The sequence below is a fragment of the Dama dama genome, chromosome 23, assembly GCF_033118175.1.
Source record: "Dama dama isolate Ldn47 chromosome 23, ASM3311817v1, whole genome shotgun sequence".
Taxonomy (NCBI): Eukaryota; Metazoa; Chordata; class Mammalia; order Artiodactyla; family Cervidae; genus Dama; species Dama dama.
The window spans coordinates 71381993-71406890 of NC_083703.1; the positions used below are offsets into that span (position 1 = coordinate 71381993).

At 44.2% G+C, this 24898-nt stretch overlaps 1 protein-coding gene across 1 annotated transcript in view; it reads right to left on the reverse strand.

Moving 5' to 3' along the window:
* Positions 1-24609, reverse strand: part of PTPRT (protein tyrosine phosphatase receptor type T) — a 787366-nt gene extending 762757 nt beyond the window's left edge. Inside the window, exon 1 of the mRNA XM_061125699.1 lies at positions 24465-24609. Within this exon, the coding sequence (XP_060981682.1) occupies positions 24465-24609 (145 nt within the window). The remainder of the gene's footprint in view (positions 1-24464) is intronic.
* Positions 24610-24898: the final 289 nt, after the last annotated feature.

Consider the following 24898-nt stretch of genomic DNA (forward strand, 5'->3'; position numbering starts at 1 on the left):
TGGATTTTGGGTAGTTAATAATATCCTTTGTGAATAATAACTTTATCTCTTTTTTCCCATAATTATACTTCCAATTCTGCTACTAGAAATCCCTGAATGAATGTGATAGTATTCACATGCATCCTTACATTTTTAGGATAAGGGTTGTTGATTTCGAATAAACATGCTCTAGCACATTAATAAAATCACTTTACATGCCTTTTCAGGATGACAGTTATTCTCTGTGCACTCCATCCCCAATCCAGATCTGTCCCCACCCTACTCTGTTCTCTGAGTGTCTGACTTCCGTGATCTGCATCTGCCAGCCTCCCTCATCCCCTGCTTCTGGCTGAGCTGACAAATAGCAAGTACTGGCAGAAGACCAGAGAGTGAGAGGAATGAATTTTGGTGGTGGTCATGTTCTTCTATAGCCTGTCACGCTGTCTTGTAACACCATTCACAACCATTGCTCTTCGTCTGAGGGGTAGGAACAACTTACTACAGTGGTCAAGCCCCTTCCTACAGTGGTCAGGCCCTGGGCTTGTCACCATGTCTTGTTGATTCCCTTAATCCTGACCTCATGCCTATTTCATCAAACTCTTCATCAAGCCCTTCATATGCCATGCACATCTCACCCATATCTTCCCATAATGGACTGATAAATTAGGACCCCATTATTAAGTATTTTCAAATGTCTTCACAACATCTCAAAATGGTCAAAATATCTTTCTTTGTGACATTTAAACATTCAGTCATTCACTTATCTATTCAATTAAAAAACTGAGTCTCTACTATGTGCTAATTGCTGCGGTAGGCACTGAGATTAGGACAGGGGGAGAAAGACAGATGAGCTCTCTGCCCCTGAAGTTCTCTTCAGAAAACAAATACAAAGACAATTATTTAATAATAAAATACTTAATATTACAATAGTGACTAAGAAAGAGTGTCTGACCAAGAGTAACAGAGGGGTTGTATTTAGAAAGGAGAGAACATTTATCACAAAAGGTGACATTTAAGTTGAGAAAGCACTGGGGAAGAGCCTTCCAGAAAGTGAGAGCAGCAAGTGCAAAGGTCCTGAGGCATGAAGGAGCCTGGTGAGGCTGATAAACTGGCAGAAGGGCCACCAGGAAAGAGGATGCAGTAGAGGACACGAACAAACAGGAAGGCAGGGACCAGATCACTGATACTGGATAGAAATACAGTGCAAGTCACAGTGCTGTAATTTTAAGCTTTTAGTAGCCACAGTAAAAAGAAAGGTAAAAATAAATAGGTGAGATTTATCTTTAAAGTGTTTTCTGTAACCCAATATACCTAAGATAGTATCTCTTCAACATTTAAACAATGTAAAATATTAATAAGACTGCATGTGTGTATATATACACTATACCTATAAATGTGTGTATATATATACATATTTATTATATACATATACATAATATATACATATATATTTACATATACATGTGTATATACATACATATATATATATATGATACATTTTTGAGATGTGGTATGCATTTTACAGGTTTCCGTGGTGGCTCAGATGGTAAAGAATCTGCCTGCAATGCAGGAGATCCAGGTTCAATCACTGGGTCGGGAAGAAGGAAACAGCAATCCACTCCAGTATTCTTGCCTGGAGAATTCCATGGAAGGAAGAGCCTGGCAGGCTACAGTCCATGGGGTCACAGAGTCAGACATGACTGAGTAACACACACAGTTGCATTTTACACCTAGAGCACATCTCAGTTTGGACTGGCCACATTTCAAGGACTCAATAGCCCCATGTGGCTGCTGGCCACTGTCCCAGCCAGCACAGGGCTAGCTCATGCCCGTCACGCCTGGTGACAGAGGAGGTGGGTCAGGAGGGGCAGGACATGCGCAATCCATCTCTACGCTACCAGCATCAAGCCTGGCACGCAGTAGGCGCTCAGTGAAAGTGCGCTGCGCAGAGCAACAGGAAACCTGCAGAGAGATGCTAGGTCCTACAAGTGGAGAAGTGTCACCGAGAGCCCTCAGGTACCTGCTTTAGGAAGCTGGGTCTATTCTGGGTCTGGACGCTGGAGTCCGCCTGCTGGGTCTCCTACTGTGGAGGCCGCCCAGGGCCGCCTCTCCTGTGGCTGGGGCACTTGGCGCAGCTGCTCCCTTAATTCAGAAAGATCACACAGCACCATATGCCAAGAGTGGCAGGGAGGAAGCCCATTAGCATTCATTGTACACAGCTTTTCATTTGGAAAAGCACCTCAAATGTGCCGATCCACATTGCTTTGCTTCATTTTTCAACATTCATGAGTGTAATTGCATTTATTTTTCTCGTCAAGACTGCAAAACAAGTGATAATTTACTATATTACAGCCCATATCGGCTGGGTTTACAGCCACAACAGTTCTAATCTGCCCTAGAAGGGCTGGGTTGGGTAAGCAGGGGTGGTCTTTTTAGCAGAGAAAAATCTATATCTTTGCAACAGGAAGTTTGTTCATCAGGCCAGCTGTTCAACAGGTCACAATAATAGTGACAACAACTAACCCTTAGAGAGACACTGAACTCACGAAGCAGGTTCACCTCCACTATCTTGATTGCTTTTTAAAGTAATAAGGTGAGGCAGACATGTACCTCCATTCCTATGTCACAGAAGAAGAGACTGAAACTCAGAGAGGTCCTCAGCCATCCATGGTAATAGGTTGGTGAACAGCAGAAGTGAAGTTCAAACCTGGATACACAAGATAGGAAACCCCCTGCTTTGTCTATGGTGCCACACGGCAGTACCTGAGCTCTGGCAAAGCCTGAAACCCTAAGTTATGCTGGCAGAAATGAAGTGGGCATGCTCTTAAAATGGTTCAAATCTGATGTGCCCACAGCATCTGTGATCACTGCGAAGACTTATTTCTTTGAATCTACCCTTGCAGAACGCTGACTTTCAAGGTTCACCTCTCTGTTGAAGGGCCCATCCAGGTACACCCCATTTGGGACTATCTAGACATGAAAGCGGGAAAGCACAGTCCAGCCTCGTGTCTGAGGATCACTCCCAGAGGATGCTCCCTTCCCCTTGAAAGAAGAAGCCGAGCCCAAGTGATGCTCAGGCTTCAGGTCATAAATACTAATGAATTAATGACTAATTTTACAACTGATCAACAGGACTCAGCCCTAAAAGCTTACAGATCTGTTAACCTCATTTCCTAAGCAAGATGAAAGTAGTTGATAGGTCAGTGATGGCCAGACCCTCATCTCGTCTTCCACCCCCTAATTATAACAAACTGGAGAAGAGAAACAAGAAGAGCTGGTTATGCCCTAAGGGATCTGAGTGGCATAGGGAAGACCACATAAAACCTAGATTGCAGGCATAAGCGGTTGCTTTGGCAAGGTGGGGCATCTCCTGGGGTCCAGCCCACCTCCGCAGCTCCCCGTGAGGCAGGGAAGAGGGGCTAGGGAGGAACTGCAGCGTCAGAAGATTCCAGAGCTGAAGTGGGTTCAGGAAGTGGGTCCAGGCACCTGGCCAAGGTGCTCTAGTCCACAGGGTGTGCCTCCCCGACCCCTGTCCTGTCCCTTCCCTACAGTCAGACCGTCTTCCCCTCTGGGGTATGGCTCTCTTGACACGGGCAAATGTGCCTTCATGAGCGCTCTCCCACCCCCAGCCAGGGGAAAATGACCAGGCCCAGCCATTCAAGGACCAGGAAAGCACATTGGAAAAGGGACCTCTGACAGCGACCCTTAGTACAAAGGGCCTAAAAGGGTTTCAAAGGCCAGCTGGAGTGACAATGTCACAGCACACGCACGCACACAAGTGCACACACAGATCTCAGGCCTGATAAGACCTCCGCTGTTCCTTCAGTAGAGACAGGTTAACACCCGCTCCCCACGGTGAGCCCGAGCTGAGACAGCACAGGAAGGAGGCACAGGGCGCCACAGAGAGCGCTGACCACGTGCCCCCGAACCATGCATCTGTTCCGTGTTCTCGTGTTATCTCGTTTCATCTCCACATCCTCCAATCACATTACCTTCATCTTCTAGGTTACGGAAAACTCAGAGCCATACCAAAACTAAACAGCTTGGTTTAAGGTGTCCCTCTGCCTGGGCCACCTCTGAATTCTGTGTACATTTTGAGTAGCCTTTCCAAACATCAACTATTCAGAGAATTAAGAACAGAGGTTACTGATGTTTCATTTCCAACGCAGGAAAACAGTCCTTCAATTCAAGCAAATAAGCTCTCTGTTATTATTTTCCATACTGCAAAGCCTAACTGTTTAGTCCAAAGTCTTGAAAATCAAGCTTGGAAGGCTGACATTTTGCTTGAAATGGTCAAAATCAGATAATTGTTTCATTCGTCATGGGTGTTAAATGCACTTTTTCTTCTAATTGCCGCCTCTACGCAGCAAAGAGAAATGAGATTAAATGTTCAAAGTTTGGAATGATAACTAGTGGGTGGCCTGGTGGCCCACAGGCTTGCATGCTCCATCTGCTCCGGCTAACCCTGTCTTACCTCACTTCCACGTACATTTTAGATTTTCCTAGTTCCTGTTTCTTGAAGTCCCCGATAATACAACAAATTATGCAGCAGCAGAACTGCCTCACAGAATGGGCACGCTGTTAGAAGCATGGGAGGGGGGTGACACTCAGGGCCCCTCGTTGTATGCGCAAGGTCAATGGGGCCCAGTGAGGCTAAGCAATTGACTCCAGGCCACACAGCTAGGCACTGACGCAGCAGGCCCAGAACCCAGGCCTCCTTAAACCCACAGGGCACACAGTGCTTTGAACCAAAGCTTGTATTTCAGCCATATCTGATTTTCTGTTTCCTTTAATCATGTTTCCAAGTAGCTCATGTTTCAATCTTCTGTAAACTTACTTATTCAATATTAAATGAGGGCATATTGGCTGTCAGGGCTGGTTCTAAGGCTGGAGGACGCAAAGCTCTGAACAGGAAAGTTGATTCTTGGCCTGATGGAGCTTATATTTGATTGAGGAAGAGGGGTGTTAAATGCAAAATTACATGTGGCTCCACTGCATTAGTCTCTCTAGATGCATAGCCTGGAGCCAGGTCTGGAGACACAAACAGAATTCTGAGACCTGGGTGGTACCCCAGGCAAAGGACAGGAAGAAATCATAGAACCTGGAAAGAAGGGGCACCCCCCAGGGCACATGCCTGGACAAGGCTCTATCTCCTCATCAAGCTCCTGGCCCTCTGTCCACCCCCTGCAGCGTGGGAATTGCCAGTTCTGCTCTCTGCCCCATCTCTCCTCATTCTCTGGGAAGTCCTGACCTTGGTCCAGAGGTTACCAAGCGGACCTCAGAGCAGACTGCTCGTCACTGCTGGAACAGGCATTCCAACTCAGATCACTCTGATTTCCAAGTTTACGTTCCATTTGCTTCTTCCCCGTAAAAAGAACACAGCGGACCTTCCGAACGGAGGACACAATGTCCTGGAGACTGTGTCTTAGAGTTTTGCATCATTTCGACCCTTCTAAGCTCTTCCGTCACCAGCAAAGCCCATTAGCAGCTCCAAGGAGATAAAAATAGAATTGGGGTAATAAAATAAAGAAAGTGAAAGTCGTTTAATCATGGCCAACTCTTTGCGACCCCACAGACTATAGACTGCCAGGCTCCTCCGTCCATGGAATTCTCCAGGCCAGAATACTGGAGAGGGTAGCCGTTCCCTTCTCCGGGGGATCATCCCAACCCAGGGACAGAACCAGGTCTCCAGCATTGCGGGCAGCTGAGTCACCAGGGAAGCTCATAAAATAAAACAAAGTCTAACCTTTCGGGGTTTCTTTTCCTTTACACTTAGTCTAGTTTCACCTGCTCACAGTGAGGCACAAGCAGAGGCCTGCACCGGACCCTTCAGACCAGAGTCCCTCGAGTGAAAAGGCTGCGCCTAACAGCACATCACCTGGGTGTGCCATCCATGTAGAAGCCCTGCACATACATGTCACTGCAATGCAAGGTGGTGATGGCAGACCATGTGGAGGAGCACTGTGCACATGCTTCAGTTCAATATGGTGGCAGTGGGCCATGAGCAGAGATGCTGCACACGACCTCAATTCAAGATGGCGGCAGTAGGCCGCATACACCCAGATCTGGAGCCATGACCATCACAGCTGCACCTGACCCACGAGAATTCCACCCCCCTCCCCACGGCCCCACTGACAGGAACCCTATAAAGCAGCCCCACCACTGGCCTTTTGGGAAGAGCACGTGCTCAAGCAGTGGTCCTCAAACTCATTGGCACCAGGGGCCAGTTTCATGGAAGACAATTTTTCCACGGACTGGCAGAGGGAGGGGATGGTTTCAGGATGATTCAAGCACATTTATTGTGCATTTTACTTCTATTATTATTACATCAGCTCCACCTCAGATCATCGGCATTAGATCCCAGAGGTTTGGGACTCTTGCTCTAGAGCATGAACTCAAAACGTCTCCATTCTTAGACTGAGAATAAAGCTTTCCTTTGCTGCTGAACGAACTCAGTCTTGTTCTTTTGGCTCCAACACCACCAAGCAGGAGGAACCTTCTTGGGGGTCCAACTCAAAAGGGTCAGTAACACTTTCACACATCACTGGGGCTGGAAGTATAGAAACTACATCTTCCTGGTAATTATGGTAAAAACATTTCAGTTTTACCATCTTAATCATGTTTCAAGTGTACAGTTCAATAGTGTTAGCTACATGCACTCCGTGGTATAACCGACCTCCAGACTTTTTCATCTTGCAAACCCGAAACTCTGAACCCAATTGGAATAGAACTTCCCACGTCCCCCTCTCTGGCTTATTTCACTTAGGAGAATGTCTTCAAGATTCACCTATCTTGTAGAATGTGGCAGGATTTTCTTCTTTTATAAGACTGAATAATATTCTCTTACATATATAGAGAATCTTTTCTTGATCCATTCATCCACTGATGGACATCAGAGCTGCTTTCACCTCTTGGATACTATGAATAAAGTTGCAAGGAGTATAAATGTGTCAATATTGCTTCGATTCCTTTCAGTTCTTCTGGATATATACACTCAGAAGTAGGAATGCAGGATCATGCTGTAATTTTATTAACTGTTAATGAAAACTTAATACTGTTTTCCATTGCAGTTGTATCAGTTTACATTCCTACCCTCAATGCACAAGGGTTCCAATTTCTCCAAATCCTTGCCAACACTTATTATTTTCTGTTTTTAAAAAAATGCAATTACATTGTTACTAATATGGCCATTCTAATGCATGTGAGATGATATATCATTGTGGTTTTCATTTGCATTTCTCTAATGGTCTATTGCACATCTTTTAATATGTCTGTTGGTTACTTCTACTTATCGTCTTTTCAGAGGTGACTATTCAAGCCCTTTGCCCATTTTTCAATCATTATTTGCTTTTTTATTGTTGGGTTGTAAGAGTTTTTCATCTATTCTGGATATTAACTCTTCAGTACACATAAGATTTGTAAATATTTTCTCCCATCCATAGGTCATCTTTGTTTATTGCTTCCTTAGATTCACAGAGGTTTCTAAGTTTGATGCAGTCCCATTTGTCTATTTTTGCTTTTGTTAAATCTCCTTTTGGTGTTATATCCAAAGAATCATTGCCAAGGCCAATATTATGAAGGTTTCCTCTTATGTTTCTTCTAGGAGTTTCATTGTCTCAGTCTTATGTTTTTAGCTTTTTAATCTATTTCAAGTTAATTTTTAAGTATGGTAAGCACACATACATTATTATCTCTTATATATTTTTGTTGTTATGGTATAAGATAAGAGTCTAGCTTCATTCTCTGGCATGCAGATATCTAGTTTTCCCAACATTATCTTTGAAGAGACTGTCCTTTCTCAATCACATCATCTTTGCATCTTGTTGAAGACTACTTAACCATATGTGAGGGTTTCCCAAGGTTTTATGAGACTATCTGGAGGTTTTATAATACCCAACATCAAACATCTTCTTGATTGAAATATCTAGGGTGGTTTCTATTTTCCCACTTAAATCCCAACTAGCAGAGTCATCATGCTTATATGTTTCAGCGGCTATAGCTGAAAAGCCTCTTTCCACCTATAAATCTTATTCTAACCTTGAAAACTCTCAACACTCTTAACAAAGGGCATAGAATACTTTTGCTTGTCTGTAGCTTTAACAAGTTGCTTCACTAATAAAGAGCAATGATCTCAAATCTGAGAAAGTACAACTTGAGTTAATGATGAACACTCAGGTAAGAAAGCAATTTTAAAAGAATTGGAACATTCGAGGAAGATTTTTAAAACCGTTTGTTTGAACAACTGTTCCTTTCCAAAGCTGAAGTGTAAAGTGTTAGCACAGAGCACAGTGGGGAGACTAGAGGGATTAAGAAGGGGACAGAAGAACAGGATGTCTTTTTTTAGAAAAAAGAAAGAAAAGGAAATTTTCTGTCAATGAGCAAATGTCTCACTAATCAGCAATCGTGGGAAACTTAAATCTGAAAAGATGCACCCATGATACTAAGGGGGCATGGGGTCACTCACTACAGCTCTGTGGACCTGTCTGAGGACACAGCAAGTACCGTCCACTCATCTGGGAGACTTATCTTCTTGAGCCCCATCTCCACACACTCATGAAGACAAATTTCTCATTCAGGAATCACAAGTAGCTGCATGACTGACAGATAGGAAGACAGCAGACAACAGGAGGTGGTGGGGGGGGTGGGGGGAGTCTCTAGGACAAAAGAATTTTTCACAGATGTTCTATTTTGTAAATGTTATCAGTTAATTCCTACATTTAAAAAAGGTCTCCTTTTCTTTCCAAATCATAAATTACAAATTAAAGAATGCTAGAGTCAGAGGAAATTGACGCCCCATTCAATATGTAAGGTAAACAGAGGTGGTGCTTGGCCCAAGGTTACACAGCATGCTAATGGCAAAGCTAGGACTACAACTCAGGATTCCTTATTTTTAAACTTATTTCATAGAAAAGGATAAAGGAGGCACAGAGGAAAAACTGTTGGCCTGCTGAGAGTCTCAGGTTAGCGGCAGAGCTGGGACAGGCCCTCTGGGACATCCCCCTACCCACGTGACAGAGGGCCAGGCTCACCTGAGGCCTGCTCCCAGCCTCATCAGGGTCCTGGTGGGGAAATGCAAAGAAAACAAAGGAAGAAAGCACCGAAGGGGCCCCAGCGATGCCCCAGACTACTCCTCAGTCAGGAAAACAAGGTTCAGAGGGTCAGTCGGCACAGCGAGGCAGGGACAAAGTCCTGCGTGAGTGTGACAAAAGGTGGTAGTGCTGGGAGACATCGGCATGAGCCACTGGTGGGCGGCTTTGGTTCAAATCCCGTCTCTGCCATTAACTACCTCTGTGACTAAGGTCAAGTTACTTAATCTCTTCATGCCTCCATTTCCCCATGTGCAAATATGGAACAAAATGGTACTGATACTACCTAGGGTTGACGTCAACCATAAAGGAGAAAAGACATTTAAAATGCCTGGCACATCATAAGTGCTTGGTAAATGCCAGCTGTTTTTATCATTGAAGGAAAGTATCCCTGTGGGTGGGAGTGCTATTGGTCCAGTCAAAATCTGGAAATACAGGACAGCACTGAACAACAGAAATATAATGTTAGCCATGTAGCTAATTTTAAACTTTGGAGTAGCAACATTAAAAAGGAAAAGAAATGAGTTAATTTAAATAATTATTGATCTAATCCAGTACACCTAAAATGTGTGTGTGCTCAGTTGCTCAGTCATGTCCAATTCTTCGCGACCCCATGGACTGGAGCACGCCAGGTTCCTCTGTCCGTGGAATTTTTCAGGCAAGAATATTGGAGAGGGTTACCACTTCCTCCTCCAGGGAATCTTCCTGACCCAGGGATCAAACCCACGTCTCCTGCATCTCCTGTATTGGTAGGAGGATTTTTTATCACTGAGTCATCTGGGAAAATCTGTATGTCTAAAACACAATTGTTTTAACATGTAGTCAATATAAAAATTATAAATGAGATTTTTTTCATTTTTTTTTTTGAAATCTGGTGTGTATTTTACACATAAAGGACCAACCATATTTCAAGTGCTCAACAGCCACATGAGGCTGGTGGCCATCATATTGGACTCTGTAGGTTCAGGATACTCCCAAGTAGGATTACAATGTACTGTTGGGCTTTCCAGATTACTGGACCCTATATTATGGAGTCACAGAACCATGTTATTTCACTAAATTACCCCCAAAAAACTGTGCTTAAATTAAATTACAATTTTTCCTTCTCTTATCAAATCTCTCATAATATATTGAACTACAATTCAACAACTTGAACTACAATTCAAATTACTATCATTTTCAAAACACAAAGAAAGCCAGTTTTCTCACTGAAGACAAGGCAATCCATATATTCAAAAAGAAGGTGTCTACTTGGAGGACCCCTGGCCTCTGGAGAAACAGCCCCATCAGATAAACAAACCAAGAAAACAGCACCCACTGCTCTGGGCTGGCATCACCATGACTGTCCTCTCAGGCTGTCTTGGGAGTGGCTGGGGTGGAAGCAGCAGGAGACTGAGGAGGCATGAGGGGAGTCCAGTGAGATGTCTCTAATGCCCGAGACATCCATGATGTTCCCTTCTGAAAAACCATTCAAAACAACACACAGGCTGGTTATGTCTGCATTCAGGTGGACATTGATGGCCTCAGTCAACTCAACAAGCCAGCAGGATGGTCAACCCTCAGTGACGGGACGTAGGGCTTCCCCCTCATTCTCTCAAAAAGAAGACCCCACAATAAGGTTTCAGGCAACTTCAGTTTTCCACACGTGAATAAAGCAGCCAAATGGCATCTAAATTAGTACTATGGAGTCCTACAATAACAAATTTATTACACATCCATATTTAAATCACGTTTCACAGGATAACATATTACCTCAAAAATAAGTCGGGGCTCAGAGCCCAGACTCTAGAACCAAACTGCCTGGATTCAAAGCTCAGCTCGTCTGTTTACTATTAAGCATGAGGTGAGTTCCTCAATATTCTGGGCCTCAGTTTCTTCATGTGTAAAATATGGGTAATAACAGTTCCCAGCAGTAGTGCTGAAGCATGAAAAGAGTTAAAAACACATAAAGCCTTTAGAACGTCATCCAGTAAGTGGTATACATGTATTAGCTAAAGAACAGTGGTTTATCTGTCACCAGCGCATTCCACTTCTCCATGCATGGTTCTTTCTAGGCTCACTCTGTTCTCTCTGTTAAAAAAAAAAAGTTCTTTTCTGCTTGACCTTTGAGACCCTTGCATATCTCATGGTGTGTGTGTTGGGGGGTATCCTCCACATTGCAATAACAGGCTTCCTCCTGTTCCCGTAGACTCTGTCCCGTCCTCTTGCAATAATCCTTCAAATAAAGTCTCTCCTTACTTAAGCCTAGAGATATTTGTTAATTTGACAACTGTTATTTAAAAGGCTGTGTGTTCCATAAATAACAATTTAATGTATAGCAGAGGAAACTATATTCAATATCTTGTAGTAACCTATAATAGAATTGAATCTGAAATAATATGCATGGATAACTGAATCACTTTGCTGTAACCTGAAAGTAACACAATATTTTAAATCAATGACACGTCAATTTAAAAAAAAAAAAAAGTGTGTTCCTCTGTATCTCATAGACTAAAGCAACCCAAATAGCACAAAATTTTGCTCCCAAAACAGTGGTTTATGATCCATTCCCATATATTAATAGAAACTTTCAAACTCTTCACATCTGCCAGTGACATCTTGGTTTGTCATCAGAGGAAGCACTTTTTTAGTTGAGCGGCATGGGTCTACCTCACCTTAATTCATTGATACCATTTGGATACAATACTTTTTAATCCAGGTATGATGTCACAGGAAACTGAAGGTCAAGGCAAGCATCTATGTGAGTATTAGAACAGATATGTTTTTCCATTTATCTGACAAACGTTAAGTCTCACCACTGCAAAGACCCCCTGTAACTTTTCCAAGCTATTCTTGGAGCTTGTCATTATTTGGTCTCTCCTTGAAAAATACTACTAAACTTGTCTTCAATTCCCTTGCCTTTTTCCCCTACCACTTCTGTTCATCCCTGTAAGTGTCCTAAACTAGCACTGACTGGGCTCACTACAGGGTGACGTCATTTTCCCAATTAATTTTATAGCTCACAGAACATAAAAGAGCATCCCATGATAGGAAATGCTTTGTAAGTACTTTTCTGAGAGCTATTTGGAGGCAGAGATCTCGCCTTTTACTTGAGTATCTGAGGTGTATTTTGGCTTTTATCCTTTCTTCTCTCACTGCCATTTGCTGGGTGTCAGTTAAACAAACTACAGTGCCTGTATTCAATGGGATACCAAGCAGCCCTGGAAGGTGAAAGTTAGATCTGAACACGAGGGTCTGAAAAGAGACCAACGGCCCAGCTGCGCGGGAGCCACGACCCTACACGGGACTTGCGTTCTAAAGAGGCGCCAGAGTGAGGCGACCCACTGTAGGGCCCACGGGGCTGGAAGCCATACATCCTGCAGGCAAATCCCAGCTCCATAGCAAGCCTGCAAGTCCTTTATCTTTTGGTGCCTCCAGTTCCCTCATTTGTAAAATGAAGATCATAATATCTATGTCAGAGGACTGTTACAAGGATTAAATAAGCTAATATATTTTAAGTGTTTAGGATAGTACCTGCCACACAATAAATACGATACAAACATCACTTCCTACTATCTTTGTTACTATTATCAAATACATATATGCTCTGACTTCCTCCTCCTCCTTCTCTCCCTTCCCTTTCCCCCTCCCTCTCTTTCTTGACACACATCCATTTGTTGACAGTAATATTTGAGAGAACAAAGACAGGGGTGGAGAAAGCTCATTTATTTATATGTACAAATTCAGCATTTCTTTAAGAATGAATATACTATATTTTATCATTAAAGAGGGGAAAATGTATTGACTCAACAGTAACTAAATGGGAACATAAGAGATTATTGCTTTAAACCAATCAATCATAATATCAAGAGTGATTAAGGCCACCATTCTTCCTGATCAATTTAATGTAAACATGACATTAAAAAACAAACAAACAAAAAAAACACAGCAGTTTCAGATTTTAAATAAGTCACATTTCTCCAACGGGGAGCCTCTTCATGGGTCACAAGCCGACCTACACATGTGTGAGAGTGGATGAGGCCCCAGAGTGAAGACAGGGTAATCCCAAGGGTCCCTTTATTTTCCCCAAGAATCAACTCCAGATCAAAGAAGGCCTGACCAGCCAGGCCACAGCCTCAACAAGCTGACTGGAGGTATTTGGGGTGTGAAAGCTACAGACGCTCCAGGTCCTGTGAAAAACGCCAAAGAAAGAAGCAGCCTCTCATGGTTCTTCCACCAATTTTTAGACATCATTTCTCTCTTGATTTTCCAAATACTATTTATCCCAGTGGCAATTTAGTCCACACACGGACCAACTACCCTATTCTAAACCCCATGCAGGGCACAAGAAATTCACCAATGAGAGGCAGCCCATGCCCTCAACTAGTTCACAGTCTTAATGAGGAATCAGGGAAAATATATCATAACCTTAGTCAAAAAAGCACAGAGGAATTAGGGAAGACTTCCTGGAAGAGGTGACATCCTCTATCAATAAGAAGAGGTAGAACAGGAGGTGCTCTTGAACCAGAGGCCTGATGGTCTGGTCTTCAGTGTTTGTGGTCAAAAACAAGAAAAAGCAATGACAATTTGTCTCGAAAACTGAATGGTCTGGAAGAATATTGGGAGTCTCCTTCTGAACAGAAAGCTGAAGGACAGGTTGAAAAAGAAGCAAAAACTATGGGGGTTCTAGAGGACCAAGGAGGAGGTAGCTCAGCAACCTTTTTTAGGACAACCTCTTGTGGCCCAGCCACTGCCCCTCCACGGACACACCTACTACACAAGCCTCTGACTGCTAACTCATCCTTCCTAGATGATATGTCCTGGCTGAATCCAGGTCACAAGTCCAGCCATACCCAGGCTGTAGGGGGTGGTAAATTTCTAGCACCTTCACCTGCCAGCAACCTGCTCCACAATCCACCAAGATCCCACACAATGAGAGTCCCCAAATTAGGAAGCAGGGTTGGAGGCTGGACTCGCAAAACAAAATCATGAAGGCTTCTCTCCTATGATTACTCAGCAAAGGCAAGGTAAGCGGAGAGGCCAGGAGAGGGGGCTGAGGCTGGAGATAGACACTGGGGTCATATCAGAAGAATATCCAGTTATTAATGAAAGCAGGTCATTTAACATTCACTGCTACTTCCTACATCCCAGGCACCGGCATTCCACATAAGTAAAATGGGAGCTGGGGCCCCAGCTTACATGGAGAACAGGAGTTCAGCACACAGACAATGAAGAGGCTCGCTATTCATCCGGTAGGGAGAGCCCATCTTGCTTTTTCTAGCTGATGTTCACCTTGACTAGCCAGTGCTTGGGCTACTCTGGTTGATTACTATTTAGAACATAATTCCCGCTCATCCCCAGAAGGTCTCCATCTGCTGTGCTAAAAGCTGGAATGCACTGCACTCAGGGGACCATTACCAGTTCCTGACTTGTATGTAGGACTTCAGAATTCACAAGCATTTTTCCCCATATCAACTCATGGGCAAATTTCCAGGATTCCACATTTGACATGTGGATGATGTTCCTCCTCCAGATCTCAAAAATAATACACAACTATTCTGCATTTGGTACACCAGGGAGTACAGAAATATAGACAGATAGATGAAAGCAGATTTGATAACTCCTGTTGGAGATGAGCGCAGAGATCTCTGTACAAAAACACCCATTGAAATGTGACTGAAGAGTCACATTAACTAGGAGGAACTTAAGCCTGCAACAACAAGGTGGCTAAATCAATCACAGAACAGTCATTGGAATGGAAAACTCTGAAGCTTTTAGAAAACATGCTTTTGAGGAATATATAATGTCCTGGGAAAATTCTTAAAAATAGCATTATATAGAAAGATAGATACTTATGTAAGTTTGTGTGCACAGATGACTTTTGTTCTTTATAGCAATTCCTATTGTGCATGTTCTCTACAATGAATATGCATTATTTTTGCCATCATGAATCATGACTGTTCATAGAAATAACTTTAGAAGATGTTCAGCTGATGGCAGCACCAGGTATACAATACATATGTCTCTATCCTGGGGTTGAAGCCTGGCTCCTCTTTCATATAAAATTTACGTGACCTTGGACCAATCACATCATCACTCTGGGGCTTGGTTTTCTCAAAAATAAAGAGGAGGCAATATCTCAGAATTCATAGAAATGGTGGCATGTTAGATGAAATGTACAGGACAATGCCTAACCCAATTCATGTTTAGAGTGATCACACAGTCAATGCCAGTTCCTTTAAAAGAGAGCAAAAGCCCCAGTACTGACAGAACTCTGGTATAAATTCTAAACGTAGCCAAGGGGACAGGGTCAGGGTACAGATGTGTAATTGACCCAGGAATAGTTTTTCAGAGCTGCCCCGTAACAAATTACCACAAATCAGGAGGCTTAAGACAACAGAAACTCATTCCTTCACAGTTCTGGAGTCCAGGAGTCTGAAACCAAGGTGCTGGCAGGGACATACAACCCCCCCACCCAAAGACTCCAGGAAGAACCCTTCCTTGCCTTTTCTGGTTTCTGGGGTCTGCTGGCAATCCTTGAGCTCAGGTACCAAACAGCAAGTACAGACCTGGAAATGCACCACTCCAGTCTCTGCCTCTGGCTTCACATGGCCTTCTCCCGTGTGTGCCATGTGTCAATTCTCCTCCACCAGAGACACTCTTCGAGGGCTCAGGATAACCAGCACGACCTCATCTGTGCCGACTACATCTGCCAAGACCTTAGCTCCAAATACAAGCATATTCACAGGTGCCAAAGACCAGGACTTCCACTTATCTCTTTGGGAACACAATCCAACCCATAACAGACCCCAACCTTCTCTCTATAAATATTAGCAGTTCCAGTGAACTGGAAGGAACTATAAATATTAGAGTGAACTGGCCAAGGGGCCAGTGGCATGAGGAAAAAGCCAGTACCATCCAGGATCCGTGCCTGCTTCCACAGCAGCTGAGTGGTTGAAATATTCCTGTTTGTATGTGTGTATGTTTACTCTGGATCTTTTCCAACCCCTGCCCTTTCCAATCGGATAGCTAATTAGGCTCTTTGTATTTCTCTGCTCTACAGATTTGTACAGGGTGGAGAGAAGAAGCTTCTTGAAGTCAAGGGTTCCTTCTTTCTTCCTTTTTTTTTTTAAGGTCTAAACTTTCTAAAGACATTATGCTGTGGGTCTGAGAAAGGCTGGCCTAAGACGAGTTGTGGCTTTGAGGGCTGGGAAGAAGAGGGAAGAAGTTTCTACACTGAAAAGAGGAAAGAAATGGATCTGTTGATCCCAAATTGCCCAATGGCAATACTTGAGGAGGAGAGAGAGCCCAAAAGAGATTCTGGGTGAGATATCTGGGCTGGGTTGACCCAGGACAAGGGCTCCAAGCCTGGGGAAGAAGCAGCAGTATCACTGGACCCAGAGGGACCACAAGGAATGCAACAGCAAGCTTCTCAGTGGAAACCACAAGGACCTATTGAAGCCCCAGGACATTTATAGACCCCTAGGGAAAGGGGCAGGTCAAATAACAACTACAATGTAATCTCATTCGTTGGAGGCTCAGGGTCAGATCCAGGCTGATGCAAATGCCTCATTTCTCCTGCACTTGGGTTTACAACTTGAGGTTCATTCTGACACTTAATGTTCTACAAGTATCAGAAGGAAATAGAAGGAAACCTCCCAGGCCCACACTGCCTCCCGGCTTCAGCCCCACTAAAAGAGAGCTGATGACACTTCCATCTTCCCTCAGCCCCCCAGAAACCCTCCAGCAGGGCCCAAGGCTGGACCTCACTGCCAATATGTGGAAACTCATGCCAAAGTTGGGGATAGCACAGCTGGGAACCAGAGGCAGTTCTAGTTAGTTCCCTGGGCAAGATGGAAGCTTAGACGGAGGGTCTGAGGGTGCGGTAACACCCACTGTCTGTAACAGACCCTGCAAAGACAAGGAGGGGATGAAACCAGATGTGAAGCATGGAATGCTAGCTAGCCTGAGGGTTTTTCTCAAGGAGAGGGATGAGGAAAGAGAAAGACAGATGCTGAGTGTGGACTAAATTAACAGTGAAGATAGAGGAGGTGACCTCCCTCAGAGGAGCATGTATCCTGGGTATGGAAAAGCCTCTCTGGGCCCATCAGGGGCCACAGCAGACCTCCTGCTGAAAGGGTCACCTGTGCAAACCAGCATCTAGGGTCAGGTGAGCTTGAAGGAAGGGGCAAGGTTCCAAGGTGGACTTAGACTGACAGTCTCAGACGCCTGTAAGAAGCAGAAAAGAACTTAAGGAAAGCAGCACAGATGAACCCTACTGTGTGCCGATACTCATACAGACCCCAGTCCACTTAACTCTCACGCTGGTCCCCACATTAACGATGAAGAAATTGAGGCAGAGGGATGAAGGCCCAGTGTCAGTGGGCTACAGGGTAGGACTGGAAGAAGCTGGCCCAAAACAAGCCTATGATGAGGACTTTCAAAGCGGAGAACAGGATGCTATAATAGAGAACATCAAGGGGGTCCTTCATCAGACAGACCAAGGAGGGGCATCTCCCTGAGAAGGGGTGATGCTGGGACCTGAGGAAACTAGGCAAGTGAAGAGCAGAGACAACCACTGCAGGGAGAAGGTACAACCCACGCAAAGGCCCTGAGTCAGGCAGGAACTGAAAACACGACCAGTGTGTCTGGAGCATTTTGAGAGAGCAGGAAAGGGTCTCAGAAAAGGCACTAGGTCATCCAAGACTTGGCAGGAATGGTGAAGAGTTCAGGTCATCCTATGTGCCAGGGAAGTGCCCAAGGGGCATGGGCGGACTGACCCAGAGCCTAGCACAGAGCCTGACCCACGGAAGGGGCTCAGTAAAAGCTCGGGGGACATCTGAATACATGGCATCATACTAGATTTCCAAGAGGATGGAAACTGCTGGCTGTACCCAAGGAAGAGGAAGATCTCCATCTTTGCCCAAGAGAAGAACAAACAATTTCGCCTAATCCAAATTCACTTTCATGCCTCTCTGCCTAAGAAGCATGCAGAGCTGCTGAAATCCACAGGCGCATCATGACAGAATAATTTCAGTGATCATTATCAAATGCCTCTATTTAGAACAGCTCAAAAGTTTGTATTAGCACACTCCAATATTTATGAAACGCCACTGTGCCATAATGAGGGGCTGAGAAAATGAAGATCAGAAGTAAGGCTTGTTCCTTCCAGGAGCGAGAGTGTCGTGGTGGGAAAAACAGCAGTGCCCCTCGGCTGGGGGGAACCTTGCTTTCCTGATCTATAAAATGGAAGGATGATAACGAAGATTTTAAATGTGTGATCAGTTAATAAAAGGCCCAAAGGCATTTAAGAATGCTTATCATTCATTCCTGCATCAAAGAAACACTTGATAAAGACTATTTGCCCATCCATCCATGCATGCATCCAGTAAAATTGTTATTTCATACATACTGTGTATGATGCGTTGACTTAAACGTTAAAAATAAAGCCAGGAACAAGACTGTCAGGCTCCTTGCTGACATGGAACTTCTCATCTGGGGATACAACATACACTGAACAAGTAACATCAGTGATGCATGTTTTGAGGGAAAGTGTAGGGTGCAATGGGGAACATTTACAGAAAGAGGTGACCCAGCCTGGAGCATCTAGGTAGCACCAGCCTAAGGAAGTGATGCAAGAGTGGAGATACAAAGAGGAAGAACCAGAGAGCAGGGCAGGCAAAGGCTGTACAGAGGCTGCCAATCTTATGTGAGTTCCTGAGGCAGAAAAAGGTCTGGAACATTCTCAATTAATCAGTTCAGTCAGTCAGTCATGTCCAACTCTTTACGAACCCATGGACTGCAACACGCCAGCCTTCACTGTCCATCAACAACTCCCAGAGCTTGCTCAAATTCATGTCCATGGAGTCAGAGATGCCATCCAACCATTTCATCCTCTGCCGTCCCTTTCTCCTTCTGCCTTCAATCTTTCCCGCATCAGGGTCTTTTCAAATGAGTCCGTTCATTGCATCATGTGGCCAAAGTACTGGAGTTTCAGCTTTAGTATCAGTCCTTCCAATGAATATTCAGGACTGATTTCCTTTAGGATGGACTGGTTGGATCTTCTTGCTGTCCAAGGGACTCTCAAGAGTCTTCTCCAAAACCACAGTTCAAAAGCATCAATTCTTCAGCACTTAGCTTTCTTTATAGTTCAACTCTAATATCCATACATGACTAATAGAAAAACAATAGCTTTGACTAGATGGACCTTTGTTGGCAAAGTAATATCTCTGCTTTTTAACATGCTGTCTAGTTTGGTCACAGCTTTTCTTCCAAGGAGCAAGCATCTTTTAATTTCATGGCTGCAGTCACCATCTGCAGTAATTTTGGAGCCCAAAAAATAAAGCCTTTCATTGTTTCCGTCGCTTCCCCATCTATTTGCATGAAGTGATGGGACCAGATGCCATGATCTTAGTTTTCTGAATGTTGAGTTTTAAGGCAACTTTTTCACTCTCCTCTTTCACTTTCATCAAGAGGCTCTTTAGTTCTTCTTAGCTTTCTGCCATAAGGGTGGTATCATCTGCGTATCTGAGGTTACTGATATTTCTCCCGGCAATCTTGATTCCAGCTTGTACTTCTTCCAGCCCTGCATTTCACATGATGTACTCTGCACATAAGTTAAATAAGGAGGGTGACAATATACAGCCTTGACGTACTCCTTTCCCAATTTGGAACCAGTCTGTTGTTCCATGTCTGATTTCTAACTGTTGCTTTTTGACCTCCATACAGATTTCTCAGGAGACAGGTCAGGTGGCCTGGTCTTCCCAACCCTTGAAGAATTTTCTACAGTTTGTTGTGATCCACACAGTCAAAGGCTTTGGCATAAGCAATAAAGCAGAAGTAGATGCTTTTCTGGAACTCTCTTGCTTTTTTGATGATCCAGCGGATGTTGGCAATTTGACCTCTGATTCCTCTGCCTTTTCTAAATCCAGCTTGAACATCTGGAAGTTCATGGTTCACATACTGTTGAAGCCTGGCTTGGAGAATTTTGAGCATTACTTTGCTAGCATGTGAGATGAATGCAATTGTGCAGTAGTCTGAACATTCTTTGGCATTGCCTTTCTTTGGGATTGGAATGAAAACTGACCTTTTCCAGTCCTGTGGCCACTGCTGAGTTTTCCAAATTTGCTTGCATATTAAGTGCAGCACTTCCACAGCATCATCTTTTAGGATTAGAAATAGCTCAACTGGAATTCCATTACCTCCACTAGCTTTGTTCACAGTGATGCTTCCTAAGGTCCACTTGACTTTGCATTCCAGGGTGTCTGGCTCTAGGTGAGTGATCACACCATCATGGTTATCTGGGTGATCAAGATCTTTTTTGTATAGTTTTTCTGTGTATTCTTGCCACCTCTTCTTAATATCTTCTGCTTCTGTTAGGTCCATACAATTTCTGTCCTTTACTGAGCCCATATTTGCATAAAATATTCCCTTGGTATCTCTAATTTTCTTGAAGTGATCTCTAGTCTTTCCCATTCTCTTGCTTTCCTCTATTTCTTTGCACTGATCACTGAGGAAGGCTTTCTTATCTCTCCATGGTATTCTTTGGAACTCTGCATTCAAATGGGAATATCTTTCCTTTTCTCCTTTGCTTTTTGCTTCTCTTCTTTTCTCAGCTATTTGTAATGCCTCAGACAACCATTTTGCCCTTTTTGCATTTCTTTTTCTTGAGGATGGCCTTGATCACTGCCTCCTGTACCATGTCACGAACCTCTGTCCATAGTTCTTCAGGCACTCTGTCCATCAGATCTAATCCCTTGCATCTATTTGTCACTTCCATTGTATAATCGTAAGAGATATGATTTAGGTCATACCCGAATGGCTTAGTGCTTTTCCAGACTTTCTTCAATGTAAGTCTGAATCTGGCAATAAGGAGTTCATAATCTGAGCCACAGTCAGCTCCCAGTCTTGTTTTTGCTGACTGTTTAGAGCTTTTCCATCTTTGGCTGCAAAGACTATAATCAATCTGATTTCAGTGTTGACCATCTGGTGATGTCCATGTGTAGAGTCTTCTCTTGTGTTGTTGGAAGAGGGTGTTTGCTATGACCAGTGCATTCTCTTGGCAAAACTCTGTTAGCCTTTGCTCTGCTTCATTTTGTACTCCAAGGCCAAATTTGCCTGTTACTCCAGGCATCTCTTGACTTCCTACTTTTGCATTCCAGTCCCCTATAATGCAAAGGATATCTTTTTTGGGTGTTAGTTCTAGAAGATCTTGTAGGTCTTCATAGAACCATTGAACTTCAGCTTCTCTGGCATTAGTGGTTGGGGGCATAGACTTGGATTACTGTGATACTGAATGGTTTGCCTTGAAAACGAACAGAGATCATTCTGTTGTTTTCAAGAATGCACCCAAGTACTGCATTTCAGACTCTTTTGTTGATTATGAGGGCTCCTCCATTTCTTCTAAGGGATTCTTGCCCACAGTAGTAGATATAATGGTAATCTGAGTTAAATTCGTTCATTCCAGTCCATTTTAATTCACTGATTCCTAAAATATCGATGTTCATTCTTGCCATCTCCTATTTGACCACTTCTAATTTACCTCGTTTCATGGACCTAACATTCCAAGTTCCTACGCAATATTGCTCTCTACAACATCGGACTTTACTTCCATCACCAGTCACATCCACACCTGGGCGTTACCTACGCTTTGGCTCCGTCTCTTCCTTCTTTCTGGTGTTATTTCTCCACTGATCTCCAGTAGCAAATCAGGCACCTCCCAACCTTGGGAGCTCATCTTTCAGTGTCATATAAGTGGTAAAATCCAGGGTGAAGTGAGCACGGGGGAGATCATGATATGGGGAGGCTGGACCAGGCCTGCAGGGCCTCAGAGGCCACAGCTGGGTATTGGTCTTCTCTCTCAGAGCAAGAGGAAAGCCTCAAAAAGATTCCAGGCAGAGGCTGGGTGGGGGCAATGAAAGGAAGAGTTAATGTGAACAGGCCTACATTCTAGAACAACCTCTGGCTTCTCTGCAGAGAGTGGATTAAAGTCAAAAGAGGAAGCCATTAATGCATGTATGTGGAATCTAGAAAAAGAGTATAGATGATCCTATTTGCAAAGCAGAAATAGAGACACAGATCTAGAGAACAAACATATGGACACCAAGGGGTGGACAATGCAGGGTGGGAGGGACGGGAGGTGGACACTGACACATAAACACTATTGATAAACTAATGACAGCAGACTGTGCAGCGCAGGGAACTCTACTCAGCGCCCTGCAGGGACCCAAACGGGAAGGAAATCCAAAGGAGAGGGGACACATGTGCGTGTATGGCTGGTTTATCTCGCTGCACAGCGCTCTACAGTAGAGACTAATGCAGTATTGTAAAGCAACTATACTCCAATAAAAATTAATTTTAAAAAAGAAATAATTAAAAAAGAAAGAGGAAGCTGAAAAGCCGGTGTGAAAGTCTACCTGTGACCCAGGCAAGGGTGGACGGCACGGCACCAGGGCAGTGGTGGCAGAGATGGAGAGACGTGAGCAGACCTGAGATGGGCTCAGGAGGTGAAGGGGTAGGATGGAGTGATTGACAAGGAGTGGGAGGAGGACAGGGGGAAGAGAGAAGCGTGACCCCTGGGTTTCTGAATCAGCACCAGAGTGATGAAGTGGCCTTTCAAGACAAGGAGCACTAAAGCATGAGTGGATGGAGATGAATCAAGAGTTCAATTTGGGAGATGCTGAGTCTGGAGAGCCTGCATGGGCCTCTAGGGCATCTAGTGGTCTACAGATGGGCCAGAAGAGCCTGTGTGTGTGCAAACACACATAGAGCACATACACAGGTGCACTGTAAGATCTGAGGGCTTCCCTGGTGGCTAAGACAGTAAAGAATCTGCCTGCAATTCAGGAGACCTGGGATCGACCTGGGCCAGGAAGATCCCCTGGCGGGGTGAATGGCTACCCACTCCAGTATTTTTACCTGGAGAATCCCACAGACAGACAAGCCTGGTGGACTACAGTCTGTCCAGTAGCAAAGAGTCAGACAAGACTGAGCAACTAACACTTTAACTTTTCATAAGATCTGAATTTATTTGGCCCACATCAAGGATGGCCGCACAGAGCACAGAAGACCTGGTAAGTAACCTTCAGCACAGGCATGCTACAATCCTGGGGTTTCTAATGGAAAGAGTGATTCTATTACACAAACGAAGACATTCCTGAGAGTAAAAGTCTGCATTTTAAAAAATTATGATGGGACAACAGGCATAGAGGTTGTCCCATGGTCACCTTACTAACCAGCTTGTGTAGTTTTGGTCATTCTGCGCATGTAAAGTAGGATCCTACCATATCTGAAAAGCTCGGTTTTGTACCATGTCACAGCTTTACGATACCTGGTGGGTTACGGCTATATTCAGGAGAAAGGTACACAAGCAATTGATGTCCTTAATAGGAACAAGATAGAGCCAAGATATGAGCCTCCTGCTTTGGAGCCAAACTCAGAGTCCATACGGTCACACTGGTCACACCCTCAGCTGGACATCTTTCAGCCTCACCTGGACATCTCTGCACACCTTTCTGTCTCCAGCTTAAAGACATCCTGGCAAAGCTGCCTCTCAGAGCAGCTAAGACAAGGCCACTGTGCAGTGGGTCACGTACATCAAGTTCCTAAGTGATGTCTGATGGCAACTGAAGTGCTGGGGAGAGTTGAGGCCATCCATGGTGCGACGGTTAATTTTGTGTGTCAACTTGCTGGGCTAAGAGATGCCCCTGTAGCTGGTAAGGCATTATTTCTGGGTGTGTCTAAGACAGGATTTCCAGAATTGGTTAGCATTTGAGTTGGAGACCTGAATAAAGGAAACAGCACAGCCCAGTGTAGATGACCATCTTCCAATCCTCTGAAGGCCCAACTAGAACAAAAGCATTTCCTCCAGGCACACCTTCCCTGGAATACACTGGCTATAATTCTCACCGGCCTGTTTCATGCAGGTATTCATCAGGAATGTATATGAGACCTTCAGTCCCATTGGTAAAGAATAGATTTGGCATTCAGGATGTTGGGACATCAACTTTATCAGTAATAGTTGGACTGTAGAAGTCTCCCTGAATATTTACCAGCTGTGTCTGTGTAGTCCAGAAGGAAAGAAATGACTTCAAATATGGAGAAGTGTTCTTCCCCTAAGGTCCCATTACTCTCAGACTCCCAAACAAAATTCAGGGATGCCTCACTTGTAGCTAAAGTTCAGAATCTCAAAGCTCAAAGAAATCTAAAAGTTTCCTGAATCCAGATGACACATGACTTTTATCATACCCTTAAGAATGCACTCAGCCTTGGTTTGCATACCTCTGGGGGGTGGTGAACTTACTACCAACAGAGTTACCTACTGCCCTCCCCAACAGCTAAACCCAGAATAAAATTCTTCCCCATGAGCCATTGTAAAAGCTACCACCCCCATCAGAGCCCCGAGCACAGCTGGTCACGTACCTGTAGGCACCGCTGGGTCCAGCATTGGTTTCTCCCATGTGTTAATCTGCTCCCAGGTAAACCCACTGGTCCCCAGGGCCACGCTATAACCACAGTTGCTATAGTGCTCCTCAAAGGAACAGCCACCTGCAGACAAAAGAGACATGGGTAAATATATCCTTACGTCTGAGGCTCGGTTCGTTACCCCCGTCTCAGCGGCTCTTCATTTACAGCTTTGAATTTTAAACTCTGGTGGAGATTTTCTTTTCCTAAAAGCAAGCAAATTGGATTTTTATATTTGCTTTGGTGCTCTAAGGAAAGACAGTGGCACCTGCAAGCCCCCTATTTAAAAAAGTTAATAAGGCTAGTTACATTGATTTCAATCTTCCTTCCTGAGAAAGTAAACAGCAACGTCTCCATCTAAGTAGAAAAAATGAATGCCAGGGCATGCCTCT